Source organism: Microtus pennsylvanicus, chromosome 7, assembly GCF_037038515.1.
Source record: "Microtus pennsylvanicus isolate mMicPen1 chromosome 7, mMicPen1.hap1, whole genome shotgun sequence".
In the NCBI taxonomy this organism is placed as follows: Eukaryota; Metazoa; Chordata; class Mammalia; order Rodentia; family Cricetidae; genus Microtus; species Microtus pennsylvanicus.
This window is the reverse complement of record NC_134585.1, coordinates 96,146,716-96,170,187: the sequence shown is the minus strand read 5'-3', so window position 1 is coordinate 96,170,187 and position 23,472 is coordinate 96,146,716. Positions and strand designations below refer to the sequence as shown.

The following is a 23,472-nucleotide window of genomic DNA, read 5'->3' as shown; positions in this document are numbered from 1 at the left end:
CCCCCTCCATAGACGGAGCGTCACGGATGCCTGGGAGTTGATGAGAACCGCGGCGGCTGGGAAGCCCCCAGGCGCCGGGGCGGGGCGGCCGCAGCCCGCTGACCAGCCGGAAGGAGGGGCGCTGAGGTCCCCGGTGGCGTGAGGGCGGGGCCGGGGGCTGGGACCCGCGGGAGGGAGCGGCGCGCCCGCCGCGCTGCCATTGGCCACGAAGCCCTGGAGCCGGGGAGGGGGAGGAGGCGGCGCTCCATTGGTCGGGCTCCCCGGCCAATCCCCGGAGGCCTGGGGGGACCAGGCTGGGGGCAGAGCGTGTGGAGCTGCGGAGCGGGCAGCGAGCCGGGCAGCCAGCCCCACTCTAGAGTGACCCTGAGCCTCCGCGGGACCCGAGTCCGACCGAACCCTCGAAGCATCGCCCGCGTGCCCCAGCCGCGCTCCGGAGTCTCTCGCGCCGCGCAGAGGAGCGAGCTCGAGCATCTCCCGCGCGGCCGCCGCTGGGACGAGGAGTAGGGACACCGAGGGCGACAGACCCCCCGAGCCCGAGCGCAGCCGCTTCCCGTCGTCGGAACCGCCATGACCCACTTCAACAAGGGCCCTTCCTACGGGCTCTCCGCCGAGGTCAAGAACAAGGTATGCGCGCGAGAGGTCTGGGGTCGGTCTGCCGCGGGGAGGGAGGGCTGCGAGCCGCCGCGGAGGGACGTCGGGGCTGCCCGAGAGGTGCGCGCACCCCAGCTCACGAAGCCGGCTCGCACGCGCTAGTCCTGGCTTTGTTCCCGCACCGCGGCCCTGGCGGCCGGTGGGTTCCCGGACGCCTGGAGTCCCGCAGCGCCGCGGGGCCCGCTCGAAGGCTGCAGGATGCGCCCCTCGGGGAAGAGGGCGCTCCAGAGTGGTCTTTGGCCCTTAGGCGGGGCCTGGCCTCGCGGCTGGGACTCCGGGAGTTGCCGCCCCCGCCATCCGCCTGGGTCGGGGCTGCCGTGGGACCCTGCGCCTCCTCCCATCCTGGCCCCCTCCTCCCACAAACGAAGTTGGGCGGTTACGTGGCCAAACCGGGCCCCTCATTGTTCCTCTCCTTCTCCAAGGGAGGGGATGCTGAGTGTCCCGCCGACCCCTGGGACCCGCGGGCGGAAAGGGAGCCCGTCGGTGGTGCCTCGGTGCCATTAGCTCTGGTGAGGGAAACCCAGACAAAAGCCTGAACGCGCAGCCTGAGAGCCGGCTCAGCTGTTGATGGGAGACTTAGAAATGCAATTCTGAGAAGTTTGCAGCTCGTTGAATTGTCACGATCTCTCGGCAGCGTCGCTTTTGTTCGGGGGTTTGTTTGCTGTGGCGGGTTGTATTTTTGGAGTGGTCGGAATCTGGCGACCCTGCTTTTCCGAGTACTCATCTCAAGAATGCATCGGGGTTTATCTCTCGGACTTTTGGTCTGGGAAAGAGATGAGAGGCATCCCCCTCCCCAAATCCTCTCTTTCCTTCCTCCCTGCCTGCATTCCAAGTCCATGACATCAGGGGTTTCGGGGGGGGGGGGTTCAGCCAATCCGCGTGGAACTGCGCACAGACCGCTCATTGTCTCCTTTTTGCTGTTCCGGCCAAAGCGCCACAAAGGAGGGCTGCTGTGGTTTAATTCCCATTAACCTCCCGGGAGCCGAAGCATGTCAGGATTGTCACAGCGCTGTCCCATCTCTGGTAGAAAGCATTGGCATTGTCAGGGCTGTTGACACCCCGAAGCTGCGGGTGTCTGCGGTGCGAAGGGAATTGCGTAGAAGTAATGAAACTCACCGTTGTCAGACTGCTAGCAAGAGCGTGGTTTATTCTCTCCCGCTGTTGTAGCTAATGCACCCCTTTGTAGTTCATCTAGAAGATTCTAAACAGTCTTTGGAGCAAGGGGCTAATTTTCGTCTGTATTCCAAAACTGAAATCTTCAGGGGCTTAACCTTCTTAAAAATGTTTTGTCTGTATTAAAGTTTCCCTAAAGAGGCCGAAAAGTTTGTTTGGAGGACAGCACTCACCAATTGAAAGACTCGTTGCAAAATAGCGGTCCTTCCAAGTTTATAGCCTAAGCTTTAGGAAGCCGAGGGCGTTGGCGTGTGAGAGCTGGGTAGCTTGTGCTCCTGCGCGGCTTGGCGGCGCACAATTTTAATTCCCTCTGGGATTCTGGCGCCCACTGAGTCTCTTTACCTTTGCATTGTAAATGAGGTCCTGGTGACGTTGGCAGCCCTTCAAGTGACTTGGCTTTTCCTGGTTCTTAGTATCCAAGCTGGTTTTCTTTTTGCTGACTGGCATAATAGCTTCTTCCCTTGTAGTTCTAACTGAGCCAATAACCCCAGGAAGTGCAGAGACTCAGGCTGGATCGCTATTACTGTAAGTGTTGGAAACAGTAAATCCTCAGGGGTTTTTCTTTTCTTTTCTTTTTTCTTTTTTTAGAACCCTTGGAAATTTATAAAGGCTGTTGGGATTAAACATCAAGCCCATTTGAAAAAAACAACCCCTTTATTTATGCAGGGCTGTCGTACAGGACCCTTTCATATAAATCCTTTTGATCTCAGCAGCAGAGGTGTTGGCTGAGGTGAGGAGGACCACTGGGATTCCAGCATCATTTTCTGATTGGGATGCTGGGCTCAGGAAGGGTGTGATTGGCCCAAGGTCACAGAAGAAACTCAGAGTATTCTAAGAATTCCAAGGATCGGTGTCTTAGTTTAGCTAAGTACTTAGATATGTTCAACCACAGGACACTGCTGTCTGCCCCTGCCCACCCCTATTTTGGTCATCCACCTGTTACTACTTGACATAGTAATTATTCCTGTCATGGTATTCATCATCTCTCCGGGCCTTGCAACGGAGTCTGCATGCCTGAACGAGGTGTTGGTTTTTGACTGGGAGAGTAGGGCTGTTGGATAAAGAGTGGACATATGGAAACCTGAACCTCTCACATAGCATCTTCATTCTCTCCCCCCCCATGTATTGTATAATTTACGTGTTGATTAAATATCAGAATTTTGTTTATTATTTTGTGTGTATGGGTGTTTAATCTGCAGGTCTGCCTTGCACCTTGTACCTCTGGAGGCCAGAGGAGGGTTTTGGATCCCTAAGAACTGGAGTTACAGATGACTGTGAGCTACCAAGTAGATCCTGGTGATTGAACCCAGCTTCTCTGCAAGAGCAACCAGTACTCTTAAGATTTAGCTAGAATTCCAGTTCATTTTCTTTTTTAAACTACCATTTCATGTCTTGGTAGGTAGTGTGGAGTGGAGTTTGAGTCCAGCAGACGTAGATTCTAGGTCCTCCCCCACTTTGGCTAGTTCTTGTTTGGATGATGTGGGCAGGTCCTTTGACATCTGTCTATTGGAGTCCTGGTTTATGACATAGAAGGTTGGGCTATTTTGTTTCTTGCCATTGTCTGTCTTGCTCTTCTAAGAACTCAGATTGTATCAGAAAGCACGGAGCTTATATTTTAGTGGTGAAAGCAGCCCACCAATGAATTGAAGGCATCTTTGATTTTAAATACTTCGAATTGGTAATATTCCAGGGCGGCATCTTTGAAACTAAACCTTTATTTTGTGAGATGCCCACACGTAGCAGAACATGCAAACTTATTTTAAAAAAAATAGGGCAAGAAAATGTGGAAGCCTGAATTTAAAAAAAAAAAATCCCTTTAGTCCACATTGTGGATCACGTGTTTCTTCTTTTTTGAGACAGGGTCTCATGGAGTTGAGGCTGATCTCGAAATCACTGTGTAGCCAAGAACGATCTTGAACCTCTCCCTCCTATTCCTGCCGACACCTCCCAGTTGAGTGCTGGGATTATAGATATGCACCCGGCATTTCTGGCCTGGCTTTAAATAACAATGAAAGAAAGGAACAACAAAAGGACCAGTAACTGTGATCTCCAGAATCCTCACTGGCCCTGGAAGTAGGACTGCTCTTAGGCCCTTGAGGAAAGGAGGGTTGAACAGGCTCTGTGAGACTAAAAGGGAAAAAAGAAAGCGAAAACAGTAAGACCAACAGACCCTCTAAGGAAGGACAACGTTTCCTGACAGTTGGGTCTAAACAAATATTGGAGCCAGTAAAAGCTGGCCCTTGGGGCAGATGTTGCAGGGCCCTTAGAGCTCTCAGGGTAGTGGAGGAAATGGGCAGGAGTGGAAAGGGTTGGTACCCCACCCCTAGTGCCTTACAACAGTGTTTTCTAGGCGGAGCCTGAGTGTTGAGAATGAGATGGGAACGTGTGATTGGAATGGGTGTTCTCACAGCCTCTGTTCCCATTGGAAAGTCTGGCTTGAGCAAACTAGCTTCTTGGAGAGTCTTTTTGGTCACTTAGTGGTAGTCCCAAACAGCTAAAAGCCACTTTGGAAGACATTACTAAAAGTTTAAGGCACTTAAAAGTAGATTAAACAGTCCTATCATAAAATGAGGGCCAGGACCCATGACATCCTGGCGTTCAGCTGTCTGCCCCATGCCCTCTGAGCAAACAGCTGCGTTTCGGAGTGGCCTGAGTCAGGGTATTTCCCAGGTGACTCCAGCGTAAATCACTGAAGCCAGACTTGGTGGTGCACTCTTTAATCCCAGGTCTTGGGAAGTAGAGGCAGGTAGATTTCTAGTGAGTTTGTGGCCAGCTATGGCTACATAGTGAGACCCTGCCTCCAAAATAAGTACATATATAAATAAAAATAATAAAATCACTTAAGGCAGCATACCAGAATCACTGAGGCAGGATTTATCCTTTTTTAAAGTACTGAAGTTGGACAATTTCTCATTAAATACTTGGTGTTGCCTATCTCTGCCCATTAGAGATAAAGATTCCAGGTCTTATTCAGGGATGCATCTCAAGGTCCTTATTAGGTTGTGGTTTGGAACAAAAGAGATGCTGTGTAACTATATACAATCCTTATTATAAGAAATGCAAACTTATCTTGGAAGTTGTAGTAAATATTTATCGATTTAATGAATTTGTCAATCAGGAATAGATTTTGCTATCTCTAACAGCTGAAAATCAATCTGCTATGTAGTCACCCCTGTAAGAGAATTCCGTTGGCGGGTCTGACGTTTTGGAAGGGCTTAGATGGTTTTGTTTAGTTGTGGTTGAGACAGAGTCTGACTATGTAGCCCTGGAACTGGCTGTTGTGTAGATTAGGATGGCCTCGAACTCTCAAAGACCAGTCTCACCTGCTTCTGCCTCTCAAGTGCTGGATCTTTATAAAGAAGTGTGTCCTAACACTGGCCTTGTGTTGTTTCGTAAAATAATTTGCTCTAGCATTAGTAGCACCTTGAAAACTTAACCCTACAATAATTCCATCTTGTTGCTGATTTGGGAAAAAACTCTTTCATGGACTTCCAGTTAGACTGAAATGGTAGCGATCCCCTCTGGAAAGCCTGTTCTGAAGTGAGACAGGGTGGCCCTCTATGCTGCTGGAAGGGACTAATTATTGAGGTTTGTCTGCTAGCTCACTTTTCTTTCCCTTACCCCTTCCCCTCATGTCAACCAAAACCAAGAAGATACACTTTGAAAGGACGAGGGGGCGGTTCCACACCTCTGGATCAAGGTCTTTTCACGCTTACTGTCCTGTGGCCTTTCACAGTCTGAGAGCGTTATATTGTTAGCCTGCAGCTTCAGATATCAGATACAGGTAAGCATTTCTGGAAAGGGGGTGTACGTCAGGTTGTTTGTGGGGACTCACATCTAGTCTTTATAGTAAGCAATATAAACATCTTTGGCAAAGTTTTCTAAACACACAACATTTTTGAACACTGAAAGGCCTCCTGGCAATGTCATCTCCGGTTCCTGGCAGTGAAGAATGGGTACCCTGGGTTTGAATCCAGTGTCTTTGAGATTCACTATGGACTTTGGGCAGGTGATTTAACTTGTTTATGTATCACCTGTGCAGAGAAGATGCAATACTCGGCTTTACAAGATTTCTGGGAGATATCTGACCTCGATCATTCACGTCAAGTGTTCAGAATTAGCCCAAAGCCCACACAGCATAGATGGAGTTGAGTTCACTGACTGGGCAAGTATTTTGTTGGCCGGTTTGGTTCATTTCTGGCTTCTGAGCTGTGTTTGTGGTGCAGATGTTGATACCGTCTCCAGAAGCTGAGCTTTCACTTGTACTCGAGGCTTCGGACAGGACAGGACCAGGTCACCAAGCATCCTTACTCTGTTTCCTTTCTCATAGGGAATGTGCTGGGATGTCTGCATCCTTGTCCAGAACTCCTGTAGCATCCTGGGTGATGCCTCTTTCTCCCCCCCGCCCCGCCCCCTCGAAGTCCTGGGTCCTCTGTGCCTTTCTGGCCTGGTTTCTCTGTATCTATCTGCCTTCTGAGCAGGAATTGGGAAGTGCAGGGAGTGGGTGTGCCCCCTGGGCGGAGCATCCGCTATGGCAAAGCCAGAGAACTGGGATCAAGAATGTGGCAGAAAGAGGCCCCCTTTTTTCCTCTTCCTCTCTGGTCTGTCTGTCTTTTCTCTGTAATCCCAGCTTCCCAGCCTTCCTTGCTACTTACAGGCTCAGCCCGTGGGTAGGGTATGAGCTTCGTCGTTTCGCTTTTCTCCCTCTTTTCTGCTTCATGTGGGAGGAAATCTGAGAAAAAATAATTAGTACCATGTGTAGCGAGTCTCTCTTACTGCTGGTTAATTCAGACATATGATTCTATTTAAAAAGCAGCAGCGAGCCAGAGGCTGCAGCTCAGCTGGTAGGCTGCTCGCGTAGCATCCACAAAGCCCCGGATTCAGTCATAGCACTCTATAAGCCCAGCACGGTCAGTAATCCTGGCACTTGGGAGGTGCAGGCAGGAAGATCAAGAGTTCAAAGCCATCCTTGGCTATATGGTTAGTTTGAAGAGAAGGCACATGAGAAAACTTGTCTTAAAAGGCGGGTAGGGAAATAATTCACTTGGTAAAGTGTTTGCCTTTGCATCTAAGTCTGATTTCCAAGAAGTCACGGGGGACAAAAAGAAACAGCTGGGTATGGTAGCGTGTGGTTGTAATCCCAGCACTGGGGAGGCCGAGACAGGCAGCCTACTCAGCAAGTCCCAGGACAGTAAGGGACCCTGTCTCCGGGGGTAGATGGTACTTGAGGAATGACACCCCTAGATGTCCCCTGTGTCCTACATATATATACACATATATTCACATTCCCCTAAAAGAAAAGCTACAGCGGTCATGTTATACTTTCCATCATTCATAGAAATTGTATGTACACGACCCTCGTCCTGGGAGCTTGCTGAAGTCCATGGCCCTTAGTAGCGAAACTGCATCGTCAGGCTGTTCTGAGCCTGGGCATTTGCTTCAGGTTTCTGCAGAGAACCTGAATGCTGAGTATTAGGAACCCCCATGACCTCACCCTGATCAGATATACCTAGACATTTTATCTTGCCAGTTAGATTTTCATCTCTAGTGTTCTTCCTCTCCTGGCTCCATCTCTTTGCCTTTTTTTCCCCCCTTCTTTTTAGTGACCAGTGATTCACTTTTAGATATTATCCTGGAGTTGATTTTCTAGTACCTTCCCAAACGCCTGTGGCAAGAGGCTACTTTCTGGAGAGGCCAGTAGAGTAGTCTTCTGTCTGAGCTATCTTTGCTGTGTATCTTCTTAGGAACTTTTGAACCGTGCTGGCCCTACTCCCCTGAGACTGCAGAGTCTCCTGGCTGTTGGGAGCAGAGTTCCGAGCTGGCAGCAGGTTCTAGTGTATCCGTGTGATAAGCTGATACAGGGGGACAGGGATAGTGGCTGCCTCCCCCCACCCTCCAGATGGAGGGGCTCTTCCAGTGTTGCCTAGGTTAATCTCTTAACTCCTGGGCCCAAGCAGTCCTCTTGGCTCTGCTCTTCTCAGTGCTCAGGAGTGCAGGCCGTCTCCACCGTCCTCTCTGGCTGCTTTGTGATGAACTAGCCACGAACTGACAGAGAAGATGAATGGAAGTAGAGATGGCTTAGACGCTGGGCAGGCCTGGGTCCAGATTCCTGCTTGACACTCGTCTTTGGATAGGTCATCTCTGCTTTCTTCCTTGCTAAGAGAGCCTCTCCAACTCTTTCATCTTTGTGTGGTGAATGACATAATTGTGAGGAACAGGAACCGTGCCAGAATGTCAGAGCAAAGCCCTGAAAGAACCCTGTATCCTCGCCCTCATCTCCGTGGCTCCAGTCACCCCGACTGTCACTCATACTCCACAAACTGAACTGTGGCCTTTGTATGGATTTCCATGATTTGCTTTCTACTTCCGTACTAGCAGATATTCCTTGAAGACGCTTGTGTGGGAAAGTACAGAGCTCTGGACCCAATATTTAAGTGGATATTACATATTCAGAAGTTGTTCATTCTTAAAATCAGTTTATGGCATGAAACAGGAAGAATGCCACTTTATTTATTTATTTTCATAAACTTGAAAGTCAATACTTGGAAGATAGAGAAGGGAGGATCAGGAATCCATGGCTATTTATAGCTACATAGTAAGTTCTAAGGCCAATCGGAGATTCGGGGCTTCACGAGACCCTGCCTCAAAAACACCAGGCAGCAGGGCCTGGAGAGATGGCTCCTCGGCTAAGAGTGCTTCCTGTACAATCATAAGAATTAGAGTTCAGCTCTTAGTTCCCATGTAACGATCCATTTCTGTAAACCTAGTTCTGGGGAGGGTGGGGACAGGAAGATCTCCAGGGCTTGCTGGCTTCTAGCCTGTTAAGAGAAAACATGAGCCCCGGGTTCAGAGAGAGACCCTGTCCCAGACGGATAGGTGGGGAGTGAGGGAAGAGGGCACATACACTCACCCAGACCCTCCACATCTAGATAAAGAAATCTCAACAGAAACGACAGCCAGACAAGCCCAGGACAACTATGTAAGTGGCCCTGCGGAGGCTTAGGCCACATGCTTTAGCTCTTTACTAGTGTGTGGCGAGTCACCAGCATCCCCACTCCCTGTTTCACTGCTCACCTTACCAGACACGGGGACCGGGCGGCCGGGAGGGGCGAGGACACTTCCAATAGACATTACTTGGTAAGTCATTCTTAAAGTAAGAAGCTTAGGCAGCATCAGAATGAGCCCGTCAAATGGTATCAAGTGCTATCAGCTAATTAATTGTGATGATGTGCAGTCGGCCCTCTGTGGCTGTGAGCCTCACACGTGTGGAGGCAGCCAACCATGGACTGAAACTGTTCATGTCTGTACTGAACCTGTCCACAGACCTTCCCATCCATTCTCTGCACAGTGTAGTATGGGAACTATTTACAGAGCATTTGCATTTCTGTTAGGTAATATCAGTGACCTAGAGATGATTTTAGTATGGAGGGGAGGCGGCTGGAGTTGTAACTTGGTGGTAGAGTGCCTGCTTAGTAGGCAGGAAGCCCCGGGCGCCATCTTCAGTGCTACACACATAAAAAGTCATGGGAGGATGTGCACAGGTTCTTTGCATGGACTACTTAAAATGCCGTTTTCATACAAGGGGCCTGAGTGTTGGGTGTTTTGGTATTTGTGGTGGGGAGGGAATGCCCTGGATCCAGTCCCCGAGGATACCAAGGGACAGGTGCTGAATGTGAACAGTCTTCATTATCAGAGTGGGAGTCGCCAGCAGAGCATAGGAGAAGAAGGGACACATTCAGGGAGTCCCTGCAATGTTTGTGAATGAACTTGGGGTGATTCTCAGCAGCCGTGAGCAGTGAGAGCCAGTAAGGACCTCAGGGTTGCAGTAGAGGAAGCGTTGTGTGTGGGGAGATTCCCCTGCAGTTTCCAGACCGTCTCCATTTCAGTCCCAGGCTGGAGCTCAGAAGAAAACAACATCGTTCAAGGGGCACAGAGGAAAGGTGCTGAGGCTGGTGAGGGCAGGCCAGGGCCAGGAGCCCCAGGATGGGCCTTTGCCAAGATGAAGGGGAGGAGAGTCGGAGGTCCAGGAAGGCTGGTCTCATGCAGGAGGAGGGCTGGAAACAGGCCCTGGATTGTGCTGCTGAGCCCTTAGTGCTAACCTTTTGAGAGACTGTCTTCAGTGGAGCGTTTTTTCCAGGAGGTGGGAGCACCAAGAGAGGAAATGGAGAGATCTGGCCGGACATGAAAGAGAAACAGGTCAGTGCTTGAGGCCAGCATCAGGTTTATTCAAAGGTTTGCTTGTTTCAGTCGAGATGGGAGCCTGTGCCCATTGAAGGGCCAGTGAGGGAAAGGCTGGGGGAAGATAGAGCTGAGGGTTGGCAGAGGTGGGAAGAGAGTGGAGGACCCTAAAAACAGATGATGTGGACATCTCTTGAGCCAGTTGTATTGCTCTTATGTAGAATGGGGTGTCACTTTGGCCCTGGCCTGGCCTGGAGCTCCTGAGCTGGTCGCATAGGCCACAGGGAGTGAAGGTGGCTTGGCCTGTGTGTGTGATGTACTGTGTTCCTCTGCTTGTCTCAGCTGAGTTCCGCTGGACCCTTTGCTGCCAGGGCACTTGTTCCCTCCACCCATTCCCTTGGCCCTTGGCCTGGAGCGGATGGGAAGTTGGGTTTCCGTTTTGGGTTTTGTGCGTGTGTGTCTGTCAGATCACCTCTGGGAGACCTTTGTGCTGCGGCAGAACAATGACCAACATCACAATTCACGAGGACCGACGTTGTTCCTCTTGGTGTATTCAAACTCTGTGACAGTCACCTACAGTGTGAGTTGTTGTTACTGTAATCGCTGTATCCTGGAGCCTCATAACCAGGTCCTAGCTGGAAAGAGGAAGCTGTGTTCAAGTTTTATTTATTTATTTATTTATTTATTTATTTATTTGTGTGTGTGTGTGTGTGTGTGAATGAAGAAACTGAGTCTTGTAACTAATTATCTCCTTTTTTGTCGTGGTGAATGAGAAGCTTGAACTTCAATGTGCGTCTAACCTGTCTTCAGTAACATTTGTGTAGGTTGTGGTGGTATGCAGGTATGTGACCCTAACCCCCAAGTTTATCATTTTTCATAATATCAAATTAAAAGAAAAATGAACTCAAGCTTGTTGAAGGAGAGACCACGTGTTTTGTTCCTGGCTGCTCAGCCCCAAAATAACCACTCAGAAACTGTATTAATTAAATTATTGCTTGGCCCATTAGCTTTAGCTTCTTATTGGCTAACTCTTACATTTTAATTTAACCCATCTCCATTAATCTGTGCATCACCATGAGGTCTTAGCCTACCAGCAAAGTTTCAGCATGACTGTCTCCAGCAGAGGCTCCATGGCTTCTCCCTGACTCTGCCCTTCTTTCTCCCAGCATTCAGTTTAGTTTTTCCCACCTAGCTAAGTTCTGCCCTGCTATAGGTTCAAAGCAGTTCCTTTATTAACCAATTGTATTCACAGCATACAGAGGGGAATCCCACATTACAAGCTTTTAACTTAGGGTCCTACCAAGTCCTTGGGTCTGGGGACTAGGGCAATGAGGGAATGAAGAAAGAATAGACACAAGTACAGGAAAGCTGGGATGGGACCTACTGGGCTCTCTGGAGAAACCACAGCATCCTCCTGGAAGTTCAGTGTGTTCATTATATGCAGTCAAATAGAGGTGGGGTTTTGCATACAGCTAAGCAGGAAAGCGGGGTTATTATATGAAGATTAAAAAGGGAGCCATGATTATTAAATATAGCTGAGCAAAGAGACAGATTTAGCTGATCTTGGTAGGAGTGCCTCTGCGGGGGACCTCCTGTCCTCAGGCTGTAAACGTGGCACAGGGGAGCCGTGGTGGGTATTCTCTGTAAACGCTATCAATATTTGCACTCCAGACCAGAAAAGGGCTTTTGCTCCTGAGCCTCACCTGGCCACGCTCACGTCAACAGCACATGCTCACTCAGGACTTCCCTCCCTCAGGTCACTTTCTATGCCATTTCATGAGGCACAGGGGAGCTTTTTGTTAAGGGGGAAATGGGAAGTTCCGTCCTGTTAGTCAGTGGAAACTTCATGTCCTCTAATTTTCGTGGTGGGAGAAGGCTGTGCTTTTCTGCCCATGTAAGACATTTGTGGGGTTCTGTAGCCAGCCTGCAGCCTGCCTTAATTGCTGATGGTTGCCTCCTACCTGTCCTAAGACATTTGTGGGGTTCCCTAGCCACCTGCAGCCTGCATTTATTGCTGACGGTTGCCTCCTACCTGTGCTGATCGTGCACCTCAGTAGTGGATAGGGAGCCACGTGGCTCATGATAACTCGTGGGTGATGGGATGCTCACCCGGGAGGAGGACTTCCGAGGTCAGTACCAAGGAGCTTTGGGTTGCTCTGCTCTGGGGATTCATGGTGAAGTGGGTTTTGTGTTGCATCCTTTGTGGCAAACTTGAAGTTATCCCGTGCGGAGTGAATATATACACACCCCAGAGCTGCAGAAGGCGCTGTAGCCAACACAGACCACATGGATTTCAGCGCCGCCCGTGTGTGGGCTCAAAGGTTTTGGAGGCAGCCACAGTCCCAAATCTAGGCAGCAGCAAAGAGCTGACTGCAGCGGGTGCTATTGTGGGGATGCATGTGTGCTCCAGTCATGGAAATGCAAACTTGAGAAGTAGGCTGGTTTTCATCCACTGTAGCTTCGGCTGGGACCCTGTGTCAGCAAGATCTCCTTAGGTCTCTCAAATTGACAAGGAAGTCCTTTATCAGAATCTTCTCCAGCTGCCTTTCTTGCAAGTAGGTTTCCTGCTTACATTTCGCTGGTACTAATAAGGTATTTTTCCATTTGGCTTCTAGGTCATTTCCTTGGGATTTCTGTGTATTTATCCTGGGTCTAACCTCCATGTACCTCAGAATAAATTGGCTCTCTCTCCTGTAAAACTTTCATTTAATGTTCAGATCATGGCTGTCCTCTCCCATAAACTTCCAGGCCTCTTCTAGGGTGTGTATAGTCATGTCTGGCTGCCCAGTTTTTCAGAATAGACTGTGTATGATTGATTGAACATTCATTCATTGAGACAGGCTAACTTTCAACCTGTAATCCTGCCTCTGTCTTCTAAATGCTGGGCCACTTGCTTGCCTGTATCTAAATTCTTTAATTTTTCACCACCCAATTTGATCTTTCTAGACCAGTGGTTCTCAGCGTTCCTGATGCTGCGACCCTTTAATTCCTCATGTTGTGACCGCCAACCAGAGAATTATTTTTGTTGCTACTTCATAACTGTGATCTTGCTACTGTTATAAATTGTAATTTAAATATTGGTGTTTTCTGATGGCCTTAGGCAATCCTTATGAAAGGGTCATTCACTCCCCCAAAGGGGTTGTGACCCACAGATTGAGCATCATTGGAGCCTGATGATCCGTTTGTCATATCCCCTTTTAGAATGTATCTGGATTGCAGTGTTGGCACGATGTGGTTTCGCCAAGGTACAGTTAAGTGATTGCCCAGTACCTGGTGACTGCTCCTGCTGACCTTCCAGAACTATGACACACAGCGACTGTGTCCCTAGCAGGCCATCTAAGATTACTAGATCGGCTGATGAAGTGACGCCTGTGGTGACCGCAGCAGCATTCAGATGCAGATGTCCTTCAAAACAAGATAGACCTTTGACTCTGAGCCTTAGGCTGGTGACATGATCCATAGATGAATGTCCACCGATGAAGTACTGGTCTTACCTCATGGAAGGAGACCTGGGCAGCAGTTCTTGCTGTGACTTTGACCCTTGCTGGCTGCTGGTGATGTCTACTCTCCCACCTGCCAAGTGCTTGCATACACTCACCAGAAGTCCCAAGTCCCCTCCAAGACAGCCATCCTCGCCTACCAGTAATAGAGACCCTTGTTAGTGGGGGGTGGAAGTCAGAAGTGGGCAGACCTGGCTCCAGGATTCTATTCACAATTGCTCACCAAGTGAGATGTTCCCATCCTTATTAACTGAAGTTTTTGAGTTTCAGCGTGTTTGGGGAAGCCAGCTTCCATACTTGTACCCCGCCCCCCTTGTGTGTGTGCATGTTCCCCTTCCCATTTAGGATTGTACTTGCAAAGCCTACTTTTACCTATGTATAGTCTACATCTGAGAATCTAATGATTGTTTTTCTAGACAGAGGGACCAAAGTTGACTTTGTTCTTTGCGTTTCCTTCTGTCTGTAGTACTGTTTATTGGATTAGGCACTAGACCTGTTTCTCTTGGTGTTTTTAAAGCTCTAACTTCTTGTCAGTTTCACAGTACCTGCATCATCAAGTCTTAGGGTCTTTGTGTGACTCTGACTGGTAGAATTGGAATCTGGCACGCCTTGTGTGTTGAAAGCTTGGTTGTCTACTTATGGCTGGAGGAATGTGGAGGGAGCAGGAGGTAGGGCTTAGTGAAAGTCAGTGACTTCATTGGGAGGCTTCCCCCTTAACGGTGTCTTAGATCATAGCCCTTTCCTCTGTCTCCTTTTCTTTACAGACACCATCAGCTGAGTACTTCCCTCTGTCTCATGTTTCCCACCATGCTGTTCTGCTCCATCATAGGCCCAAAGGCAACTGGGCCAAGTAGCCACGGACTGAAACTGAGCCAAAGGAAACCTGGCTTCAGACGTTTTGCCTCAACAGTAGGAAACTAGCATGGTCTATATCAGGGGATATAGTCTGTATCATGGTCTAAGGTCTGCCTTTGAGACGCTCTTCGATGCCACTGTGCTAACTTGCTCCAGATGTGATTGTCCTTGACTTTCAGACTTTCCTAGCAAGTTCACAACATAGAATGACTTTCAGATTCTGAACTACTAGAGTAAGATCTCTTGGGGCCAAGCCTGCCTCTGAACTGTGCTTCCTAGCCGTCTGAGAAGAGGACTATGAGAACAGAAGCTGAAAGAAGAATCCAGAAAATGTGACAGATGCTGATTTGGGCACGGTTCTATCTTTGAATAGACCCTGTGACCAAGGCAATTCATGAAAGGAAGCCGTTCACTGGGGGCCTGCTTTCAGCTTTCTAGGGCTGGACCATGATTGTTGTGATGGGAACCAGACAAGCATAGTGCTGGACCAGGACCTGAGAGCTTTACATCCTAATCCACAGGCAGCAGAGACAGGGCCTGGCATAAACTTTGGAATCTACCCCCAGGGATGCACTCCTCCAACAAGGCCACACCTCCTAATCCTTCCCAAACAGTTCCACTAACTGGGGGATAAGCATTCTGACAGAAGCCTTTGGGGGTACTGGCATGGGTGTAGTTTTTTAGGGAGCTAGATTGGGCTGAGTGGCTCAAAAGCAGTGCCAGGAGAATTCAGGCATGACTGAAAATTGGAAGACTGTTGTCAGCACCAGAAACAATAACCTGGAATATTGTTTTAACGGCCCCTGTGATGGTTTATTGTAGAAAGGAAAAGCGCTTGGTTCTCTGCATGCATGGACCAGGCATCTGCAGATTCAGTCAGCATCATCAAAAATACTAGGAGGAAAATTGTGTGTTCGCCGTCATTATGTGTTTTCGTCGTCATTATGCCCCGAACCTTATACCTTATATGCCTGAAATATATATATCATTTAGATTGTATCAGCTCTGGTAAGTCTGCAGTTGATATGCATGGGCTATGCGTATGTACTGTGCTCTTTTATGTAAAGCACTGTAGTAGGTAGGGATTTTGGTGTATGTAGGAGTCTTGAATCAGAGCCCTGTTGTTGATACAGGAATAAAAGCCAAGCGCTCTTCACTCTTCTGGGGACTCTGCAGTGTGCCTGGCAAGTGTGGCCATGGGCAGTTCTTTTCCCATGAGGTGCCCTAGTAGCTTCTTGTTGAATGCTTGCTGCTTACATCAACAACAGCACTACAGAATCACACTGGGTTTGCCTCTGGTCCATTGCTAAGATGCCTTTGAAGCCTTTTGTCTCCCCAGTTACCTTGTCTTCCCATTGAAGACTTGCAGGGAAACGTCTCTCCACAGTGCCAGGTCTTGGCTGCCTCTTACCCGGCTCTGGAAGGCTGTTATCTGATGCAGTGTCTCCTACCATTAGGAAGGACAGGCCCTTGGGGCTTGTGGTTTTGAAGAGAATCCTTCCTGTGTTGTTTTCTGTTTTATTTGACAGAGGATGACACTTTGAAGAAGGGAGTGGGATTGGGAGGGGTGATGGGAAGAGCCGTATACCCTGGTTCATCTGGCATTTCTTTCCCTTGCTGTCTGTCACTGTCTCTTTAACCTCCTGACCTTTTCGCTAGTGTCTCCCTTCTCTGCCAGATTGAGTACAAAGGAACGAAACTGTGTGGAGTGGGCTGGGCTTTGGAGGGTCCCGAGTTTGTCTAGGGTTCTCTTCACTGTCGCCTACAAGACTCTCAGTGTGCGCTCTGCATACTTTCATAATTTCATTTCTGTGAACAAATACTGCTCTGTCCATGCAGGACTGCCCGCGGTTGAGAGAAGGGCGACTCCAAATGGATTCTCTGAGCTACCCAGACTCAGACTGGAGTGTCCAGCAAGGCTGAGCAGATGGATGACTGAGGCTCCACAGAGGAGGAGGACCCAGCTGCGGTAGTTCAACCTAGTGCTCTTAGCGGGGTTAGCACCGAAGGGAAGGGAGAAAGGGAGGAAGGAAGGAGACCGTTGACATTCAAGGGGAGCAAGAGCAGAACAGGCAGTGTTGGCTGGCCGTAGAGGGTGGTCCACTCATTTGCAGAGGTTTGAATAAAAATGGCCCCCATAGGTAGTGGCTCTTAGGAGGTGTGGCCTTGTTGGAGGAAGTATGTTGCTGGGGGTTGGGATTTGAGGTCTCAGATGTTCAAGCCAAGCCTGGTGTAGCCCTCTCTTCCTGCTGCCTGTGGATCCAGATGTAGAACTCTCAAGTACCTCTCCAGAACGAGTCTACCTGCGCGCCACCGTGCTTCCTACCATGACAGTCATGGACTAAACCTGAACTGTGAGCCAGCTCCAATTAAACATTTTTTTTTATAAGAGTTGCTGTGGTCATGGTCTCTTCACAGTGATAGAAACTTCAGCTAAGACTCTGTCCAACAGCCTGGAAGACTTTTCCCTTGGTCTTCATCCCTACTGGTGTTTGCAGGAAGATGCTTGGGAGCCTCAGTGGGGAGTCTTCATCAGCTGTGCCCAGGCTCAGTTCTCAGCTCCATGATCTTCACTTGGATTTTGATATGGAAAGGATGATGGCGAGGGCAGGGGTGTTATTCAATGTCTGTCTGTCTGTCTCTCTCTTCTCTCTCCCTTTCCTTTTCTTTCTTCCTTTCTTTCTTCATTCCTTCCTTCCAGTATCGATTGGATAATTTTTGTCTTGATGTTTCATTATTTGAAATTCTGTATATATCTTTGATATGAATACCCTTATGTGTGATTGGTGCTTTGTTGTTTGGTGGTTGGCTTTTGAGACAGTGTTTCACTAGGTAGTCCCGAGTTCCTGGCCTAGAACTCACCAAGCTGTCCTTGAACTGAAAGGATGCACTGTTTCTGCTTCTCAAGTGCTGGGACTAAAGGCATGTGCCACCACACTTGACTAAGCAGAGCGTTGTTCTTCCTTCCTGTAGGCTGTATCTTTAGTCTAACATTAGGGCTATTGGATTTTGGTTTGGTTTGGTTTGGTTTTTGTTTTGTTACAAGGAAGAATGCTGTTTTAGCCCTAAGTTCAGAAGTTAAAGCTTTTAAGGTGAAAATAATGATTAAATTGTATTTTTAGTTTTAGTTTTGAGAATTCCATAATGCATGTGATGTGTTTTGATCAAACTCCTCACCCATTCTGCCCACCACTTCCCCTCCCGTCTCCGTGTGCTGCGTGTATGGGCACGGGTGCGGGATTCACCTCCTAGACAGAGCATCTGCACCCTCTCCAGGATCACATCCCTGGAGAACACTGTCATTCCACCAGTGTCTATCCTTTGCCAACAGCTCCTTAACTAGGAGTGAGGTGTCAGGAACCCGTCCGTGTTGGAATTTTGGCTGGCTTGATCTTGTGCGAGTCTTGAGCTGTGGTCACAGCTGTGAGTTAGTGTGTGCAACAGCCTTGTCAAGCCAGGCGGCTACTTTTACTGCAGGTGTCCACTGCCTCTGCTTCTGCAGCTTTTCCGCCGCGTCTTTCCACAATGACTCTGAACCTTGTCGCCAGGGCCTGGGATATAGAGGACCCATTTAGATTTGAACACTCCAGAGTCCCTTATTCTGTGCATGTTGACCAGTTGTGGGTCTCTGTATTAATCACCAGCCACTGCAAATCTACAGTTGTTGGGTAAGAACTTCAGATGCAGTTTGTTACTGTGTCCACTTAGCAAAATAAGAGTAGTAGGTTCTTATGGATGACTTAGGCAACCATGGGGTTTTAGTCCAGTTAACAGTGACAAGTCATGAGGAGTGAGCCTTATGTCCAATCAGAAAGCGATTGGTTATTCTTATAATCTCTATTCCTCTGTTTCACCAGTGGCCATATCATGCCAGGACAGTTGTAACTTCAAGGTTCACAACTGTTGTTTACTTTTCAGTCCCAGTAGGGAGACCAACTTCTAGGTCAGTACCGGCTGGATTTCTCTGTGTTCTCTGTGTTTATGGATGTGGTGTCTTTAGGGAGGTTAACAATTCTGGAGGGTAACAAAGAAGACTGGCAATCGTAGCCTATAATGTTTGTGGGGTCCTATACCTCTCAAAAAAGGTATCCTATACCTGGTACTGGGATTTTTAAATAGCTTGTGGTATCTAGTAGACGTGTTGTCCCTGTTATAGAGCAGCTCCATTTGAACTCTATGCTATCCATAGAAACAAGAGAGACCCTGCCTCAAAAACAAGGTGGAAGGAGAGAAGCAGTTCCTGAAAGTTTTTCTCTGATTCCCCTATCTCTCTTTCTCTCTACACACACACACACACACACACGCACACGCACACGCACACACACACACACACACGACTATTTTTAGAAACCATCACCACTGTCCTGCAAAGAAAAAAAAAAACTCTGCCGGGTGGTGGTGGCACACGCCTTTAATCCCAGCACTTGGGAGGCAGAGGCAGGCGGATCTCTGTGAGTTCGAGACCAGCCTGGTCTACAGAGCTAGTTCCAGGACAGGCTCCAAAGCCGCAGAGAAACCCTGTCTCAAAAAAAAAAAACCAAAAAAAAAAAGAAAAAAAAACCCTGTAACAATTTCATCTCTGTATTTGAAAAAGCAAGAGGATATTTTCCACCTACCCCCAAATATGGTCTCAGTATCCCCACTGGCTTTCCACTCCACCCGCCTGTCCTCTTATTTGTATGGGTGTTTTGCCTGCTTTTACGTCGGCACCATGTGTCACAGTTTTTGATGCTTGACCCAGTCTGTAGACAACTAGAAGGCACTTATCCATTGAAGTCAGTTTTGCCGCCGTGGAGACGGGAACTGGATCGGAAGATAGTTGAATTAACAGCGGGCCCTCGTGAAGACCGAAGGGCAGGTCAAGCGACATCAGAGGCTTCTTGTGGGTGCCACTCTTCAGGTGTGTTGAAATGCATCGCGCAGTTGGGCGTCCATCACTTAGAAAAATCAGCTCAGGTCCAATTTGCCTTCCAGAGCCGTGCCTACTGAGGACTGACTTCTGTTTCTGCCCCTTTCCTTCCTCGTCTCTCACCTTCCCTTGTGCATAGTTTATTCCACTTTGTATCCGGGCCGTATATAATGGAACCTGTTTTCTGTGTGGGAAGAGATAAATTACCATGCATGTTTATCTGGGGTAAGAGAGCGGTGGCTGCTTGCTGCTTGTCCCTCCCTCCCTGACAAGGTGGATCCCAGGCAGAATCTTCTACTGTCCATACCTCCTCCCTCAGGTATCCCCCAGTGTTGCCCAAGCTGGCAGGTGATAAAGTAGACCTTCTCAAGGCATGAGGGTACAAGGGAGGGAACCTCGCTGCCCACGAGACTCACTTTACACCATAGAACTGTCTTCTGTAAACTAACTAACAGGTGGGCGGGACTGGATCCGTGAAGCACCGGTGTGCTATATGAAACTTGCAGGATTTCCTTTTCTAATCTTGGTTAAGCAAACACGCAGTTAATGTAAATTATCCATTATCCAGCCCCCGTTTCTCTAATTATGGGTAATGGACTGTGAAGGGGCACAGCAATCCCTGAATCATCTGTTTACTTCAGCGGAGCCTCCCCTTGGTGATGGGGGAGGGGAGGCACCTGCCAGTCGGCTGCTCTCTGATGCTGTTACAAGGCTACCTGAAGCCTAATGAGCCTGCAAGAGGAGGATGTGTGTGACTCTTTCATTTGTTTGAAGTGAGAAATGACATTTTTTCCCCCCACTTTGTCACCTGAAGAGGAACTGCAGTCAAATGCAGTCAGTTGTGGCTGTTTGTTTTTAAGACTCGTTGCTGACTTTCATTGTTGGGTGTTCGCAGTAACCTAACCAGCTTCTTATATGTCCATTCTGACCCGCTGGCCCGTGGTTCTCTCCTGGGCAGGGCCCACAGGCAGCCTAGATAGAGTCCTACATGGTTGTGGTCTGCTCCGGCAGGGTTGGCTGACCTGAACTCTGGGCCTACTTTTGAGCAGTGTGGTGATCCACATCTCTCAGTCCTAAGCCTAATTATGTTTTATGGCCAGCAGACAGCCCTGCTGTTCATTTTCATTTCTGACAAGGCTCTAATTGATGCCCAAGGTCCTATCTCTAGCCGCTGGGCTCTGCCTAAGTGTGGCTAGCTGGCACATTCACTATGCTGAACGAGAGAGAAAGTGTGTGATTTTGCCTTGTCCCCAGCTGCAGCCACTGAAGCTACCACTGCCTCCTCCACCTCCTTTTTCTTTTTTGGGGGGGGGGCAGAGGCTCTTGAGATAGACTTTCTCTGTGTGGCCCTGACTGTCCTGGCACTTGCTCTGTAGACCAGAACCCACAGATCTGCCTGTCTCTCCCTGCTAAGTGCTGGGGTTAAAGGTGAGCACCACCACCACCCTACTTTATGTTTTTCATGGACCAGGCTCTTTAAGGAACTTTTAGGGCAAGGGAACTTGAACAACTTGAAGATTTTTTTTTTTTTTGAGACAGGGTCTCACTTTTTAGACCTGGCTGGCTTGAAACTTAAGCGGTTTGCCTGCCTCTGCCTCCTGAGGGCCGGGATTAAAGGTGTGGTGTGTGTCATTTTTAATACTGAAGTTTCATTTTTAAATAAGTTTCAGGAGCTGGAACAATGGTTCAGCTATTAAGTGCTGTTTGCTCTTCCAGAAGACCCAGGTTAGATTCCTAGCACCCACTCAGTGGCTGATATCTTCTATAACTTCAGTTCTGGGGGACCAATTGATCCCTTCTTCTGGTCTCCATGGACTCTGCATGTTGCATAGACACATGTACAAGCAAATACCCATACATGTAAAATAAAATAGTAATTCTCAAAAAGGAAAAAGTTGCTGCGTGGTAGTGGCGCATGCCTTTAATCCCAGACAGAGGCAGGTGGGTCTCTGTGAGTTTGAGGCCAGCTTGGTCTACCAGGACAGCTAGGACTACACAGAGAAACCCTGTCTCAAAAAACAAAAAAAAAAAAAAGAAAAAAAAAAAAGAAAAGAGAGAAAAAAGAAGGAAAAAAAGGAAGAGGCTTAGGGTTTTGGTCTTTCAAATGTAGTATTTTTCTAAGCCTAGAGAAATGTCTTTCAAATGTATTTTTTTAAGTGTGTTTATTATTGTGTGCGTGCAGTATCATTTGAATTTGATGGAATAGAAGGCAGGTACCAGAGCTTTCTGGACAAACTCCTGGAATGGTATGTCCTAGATGGTTGAAATAACCGTGTGTCACAATGCCACGTGCTGGAATCTCTCTCCATCTTTCTTAGGAACATGGTGACTAACAACTTCATCTTTAAAATTTAAGGTCCAGCTGATTGTGTTGCTCTGTGTTGCAACACCGCTAAATCGCGTTCCTCGTGCCATGCATGGCTCAGGCTTCGCCTTGCTTGTTGGATTCTCTTCTTGGCCCCAGCTTCTCTCTCCATGCTCCTAATGGACACTGTCTTCATGGAGAATTTGTGTGTAGTACTGAGGCTGTGACAGCTGGTTAAGGTCACCTGTGAGCTCTCCTGCCTGTCACTGCTGGGCTTAGTGGGTAATGACCAGAAGCTGAGGACCGTGTGAGGCACGGAGGGTGGAACCCTGTCTCCAAGCCCCTCTAAAGTTAGGGGACTTGTATTTCAGATCGCATCCAAGTATGACCAGCAAGCGGAGGAAGATCTGCGCAACTGGATAGAAGAGGTGACAGGCATGGGCATCGGCACCAACTTCCAGCTGGGCCTGAAGGACGGCATCATTCTCTGCGAGTAAGCTTCGGCCTTCCCGGACCCCGACAGGGGTGGTTTCTGCCCTTCCGTCCTTTCCACAGGCCTTTCCCTCAATAATCCTGGCTCCCCGGCTAGAGTGTCGGCCTTGATAGTCTACCACCGTGTTTAATTCTTTCCTTTACTGACTCCAGGGAATCAGCTTAACATCTAATCCTTGTTTTTGACCCATAAAATGTCCTTGTAATTTTGTTTTTAGACTCATAAACAAGCTACAGCCAGGCTCTGTGAAGAAAGTCAATGAATCCTCACTAAACTGGCCTCAGGTAATTGCCAAGTGAGCAACCTCCAATCCATCCTTGTTCTCCCTCTCCTCCCTCCTCTCCTCCCATTCTCTTTTCCTTCCCTTCCCTCCTATCTTCCCCTCCCACCCTCTCTACCTTTCCTCCTTCACGCCCCTCCCTCCCTCTCTCCCTCTTCTCTCCTCTCCCTCTGTTCTCTCTCATGTTCTTCTTTTCTCCTTTCCTTCTCTTGTTTGAGATAAGGGTTTCACTTCGTAGCCCAGGCTGGACAGAACTCAGAATATTCCTGCCTCGACCTCCCTAGGCCTAGAATTACAAGTGAGCTGTGCTATCCCAGTTGGCTTCTTTTTATTTGGTGAAAAAGGTCAAAATTTTTGTATTGATTGCAGGGCTGTGTGTGTGGGGGCGCATGCACCTAAATGTCCACATGATGCATATGTGTGTACCCCAACACACATTCAAACATGACCAGTTCTGTCCTTAGAGAGCTTTGAAAAGCAGGAAATGGGGGCCAGTCTGTGGAATGCTTGACTAGTATTTGGGAAGTCCTGGCTTGGATCCCCAGCACGGCATAAATAGGGGGTGATACGTCTCACCTCAGATTCCAGCACCAGGTCTGGTTCAGAAATTAAAGATCTTCCATTGTAACCAGTTTGAGGCCAGTTTAAGCTTCTTGAATTTTGTTTTGTTTTTGTTTGTTTGTTTTGTCTCAAAATTAGAACAGGAAAAAGTGTGGTTTTTACTTTGTTGTTGCTAGAGTTTGTTTTGTTTTAAGATCTTAAAGACTGTCCTATAAACCCTTTTCCAGAAAGAGCTGTGTACTAACTGTGTATATGATAGGGAATCTTACCCCAAACCCCTCTGTCTGGAGTCTTGTTACCAGTCTTGGTGTGTCCATAGTTAGCTTCAACCCTGATGTGACTCTTTCTGTTTATACAGTTGGAGAATATCGGCAACTTCATCAAAGCCATTCAGGCTTACGGTATGAAGCCCCATGACATTTTTGAAGCAAATGATCTTTTTGAGAATGGCAACATGACCCAGGTTCAGACTACACTGGTGGCCCTAGCAGGTCTGGTACGTACATGCTCTACAGTTTCCTGCACATAAGTGGCGAATTACATCATTGTTCTCTCAGGGATGCACAA

At 48.4% G+C, this 23,472-nt stretch overlaps 1 protein-coding gene across 1 annotated transcript in view; it reads left to right on the top strand.

Annotated features, from left to right (window-relative positions):
• The first annotated feature begins 316 nt into the window (after positions 1-316).
• Cnn3 (calponin 3) overlaps positions 317-23,472 on the top strand; it is a 30,473-nt gene continuing 7,317 nt past the window's right edge. The window contains exons 1-4 of the mRNA XM_075981486.1: positions 317-624; positions 21,943-22,064; positions 22,282-22,348; positions 23,264-23,401. Coding sequence (XP_075837601.1) covers positions 568-624; positions 21,943-22,064; positions 22,282-22,348; positions 23,264-23,401 — 384 coding nt within the window. The 5' untranslated portion in view covers positions 317-567. The remainder of the gene's footprint in view (positions 625-21,942; positions 22,065-22,281; positions 22,349-23,263; positions 23,402-23,472) is intronic.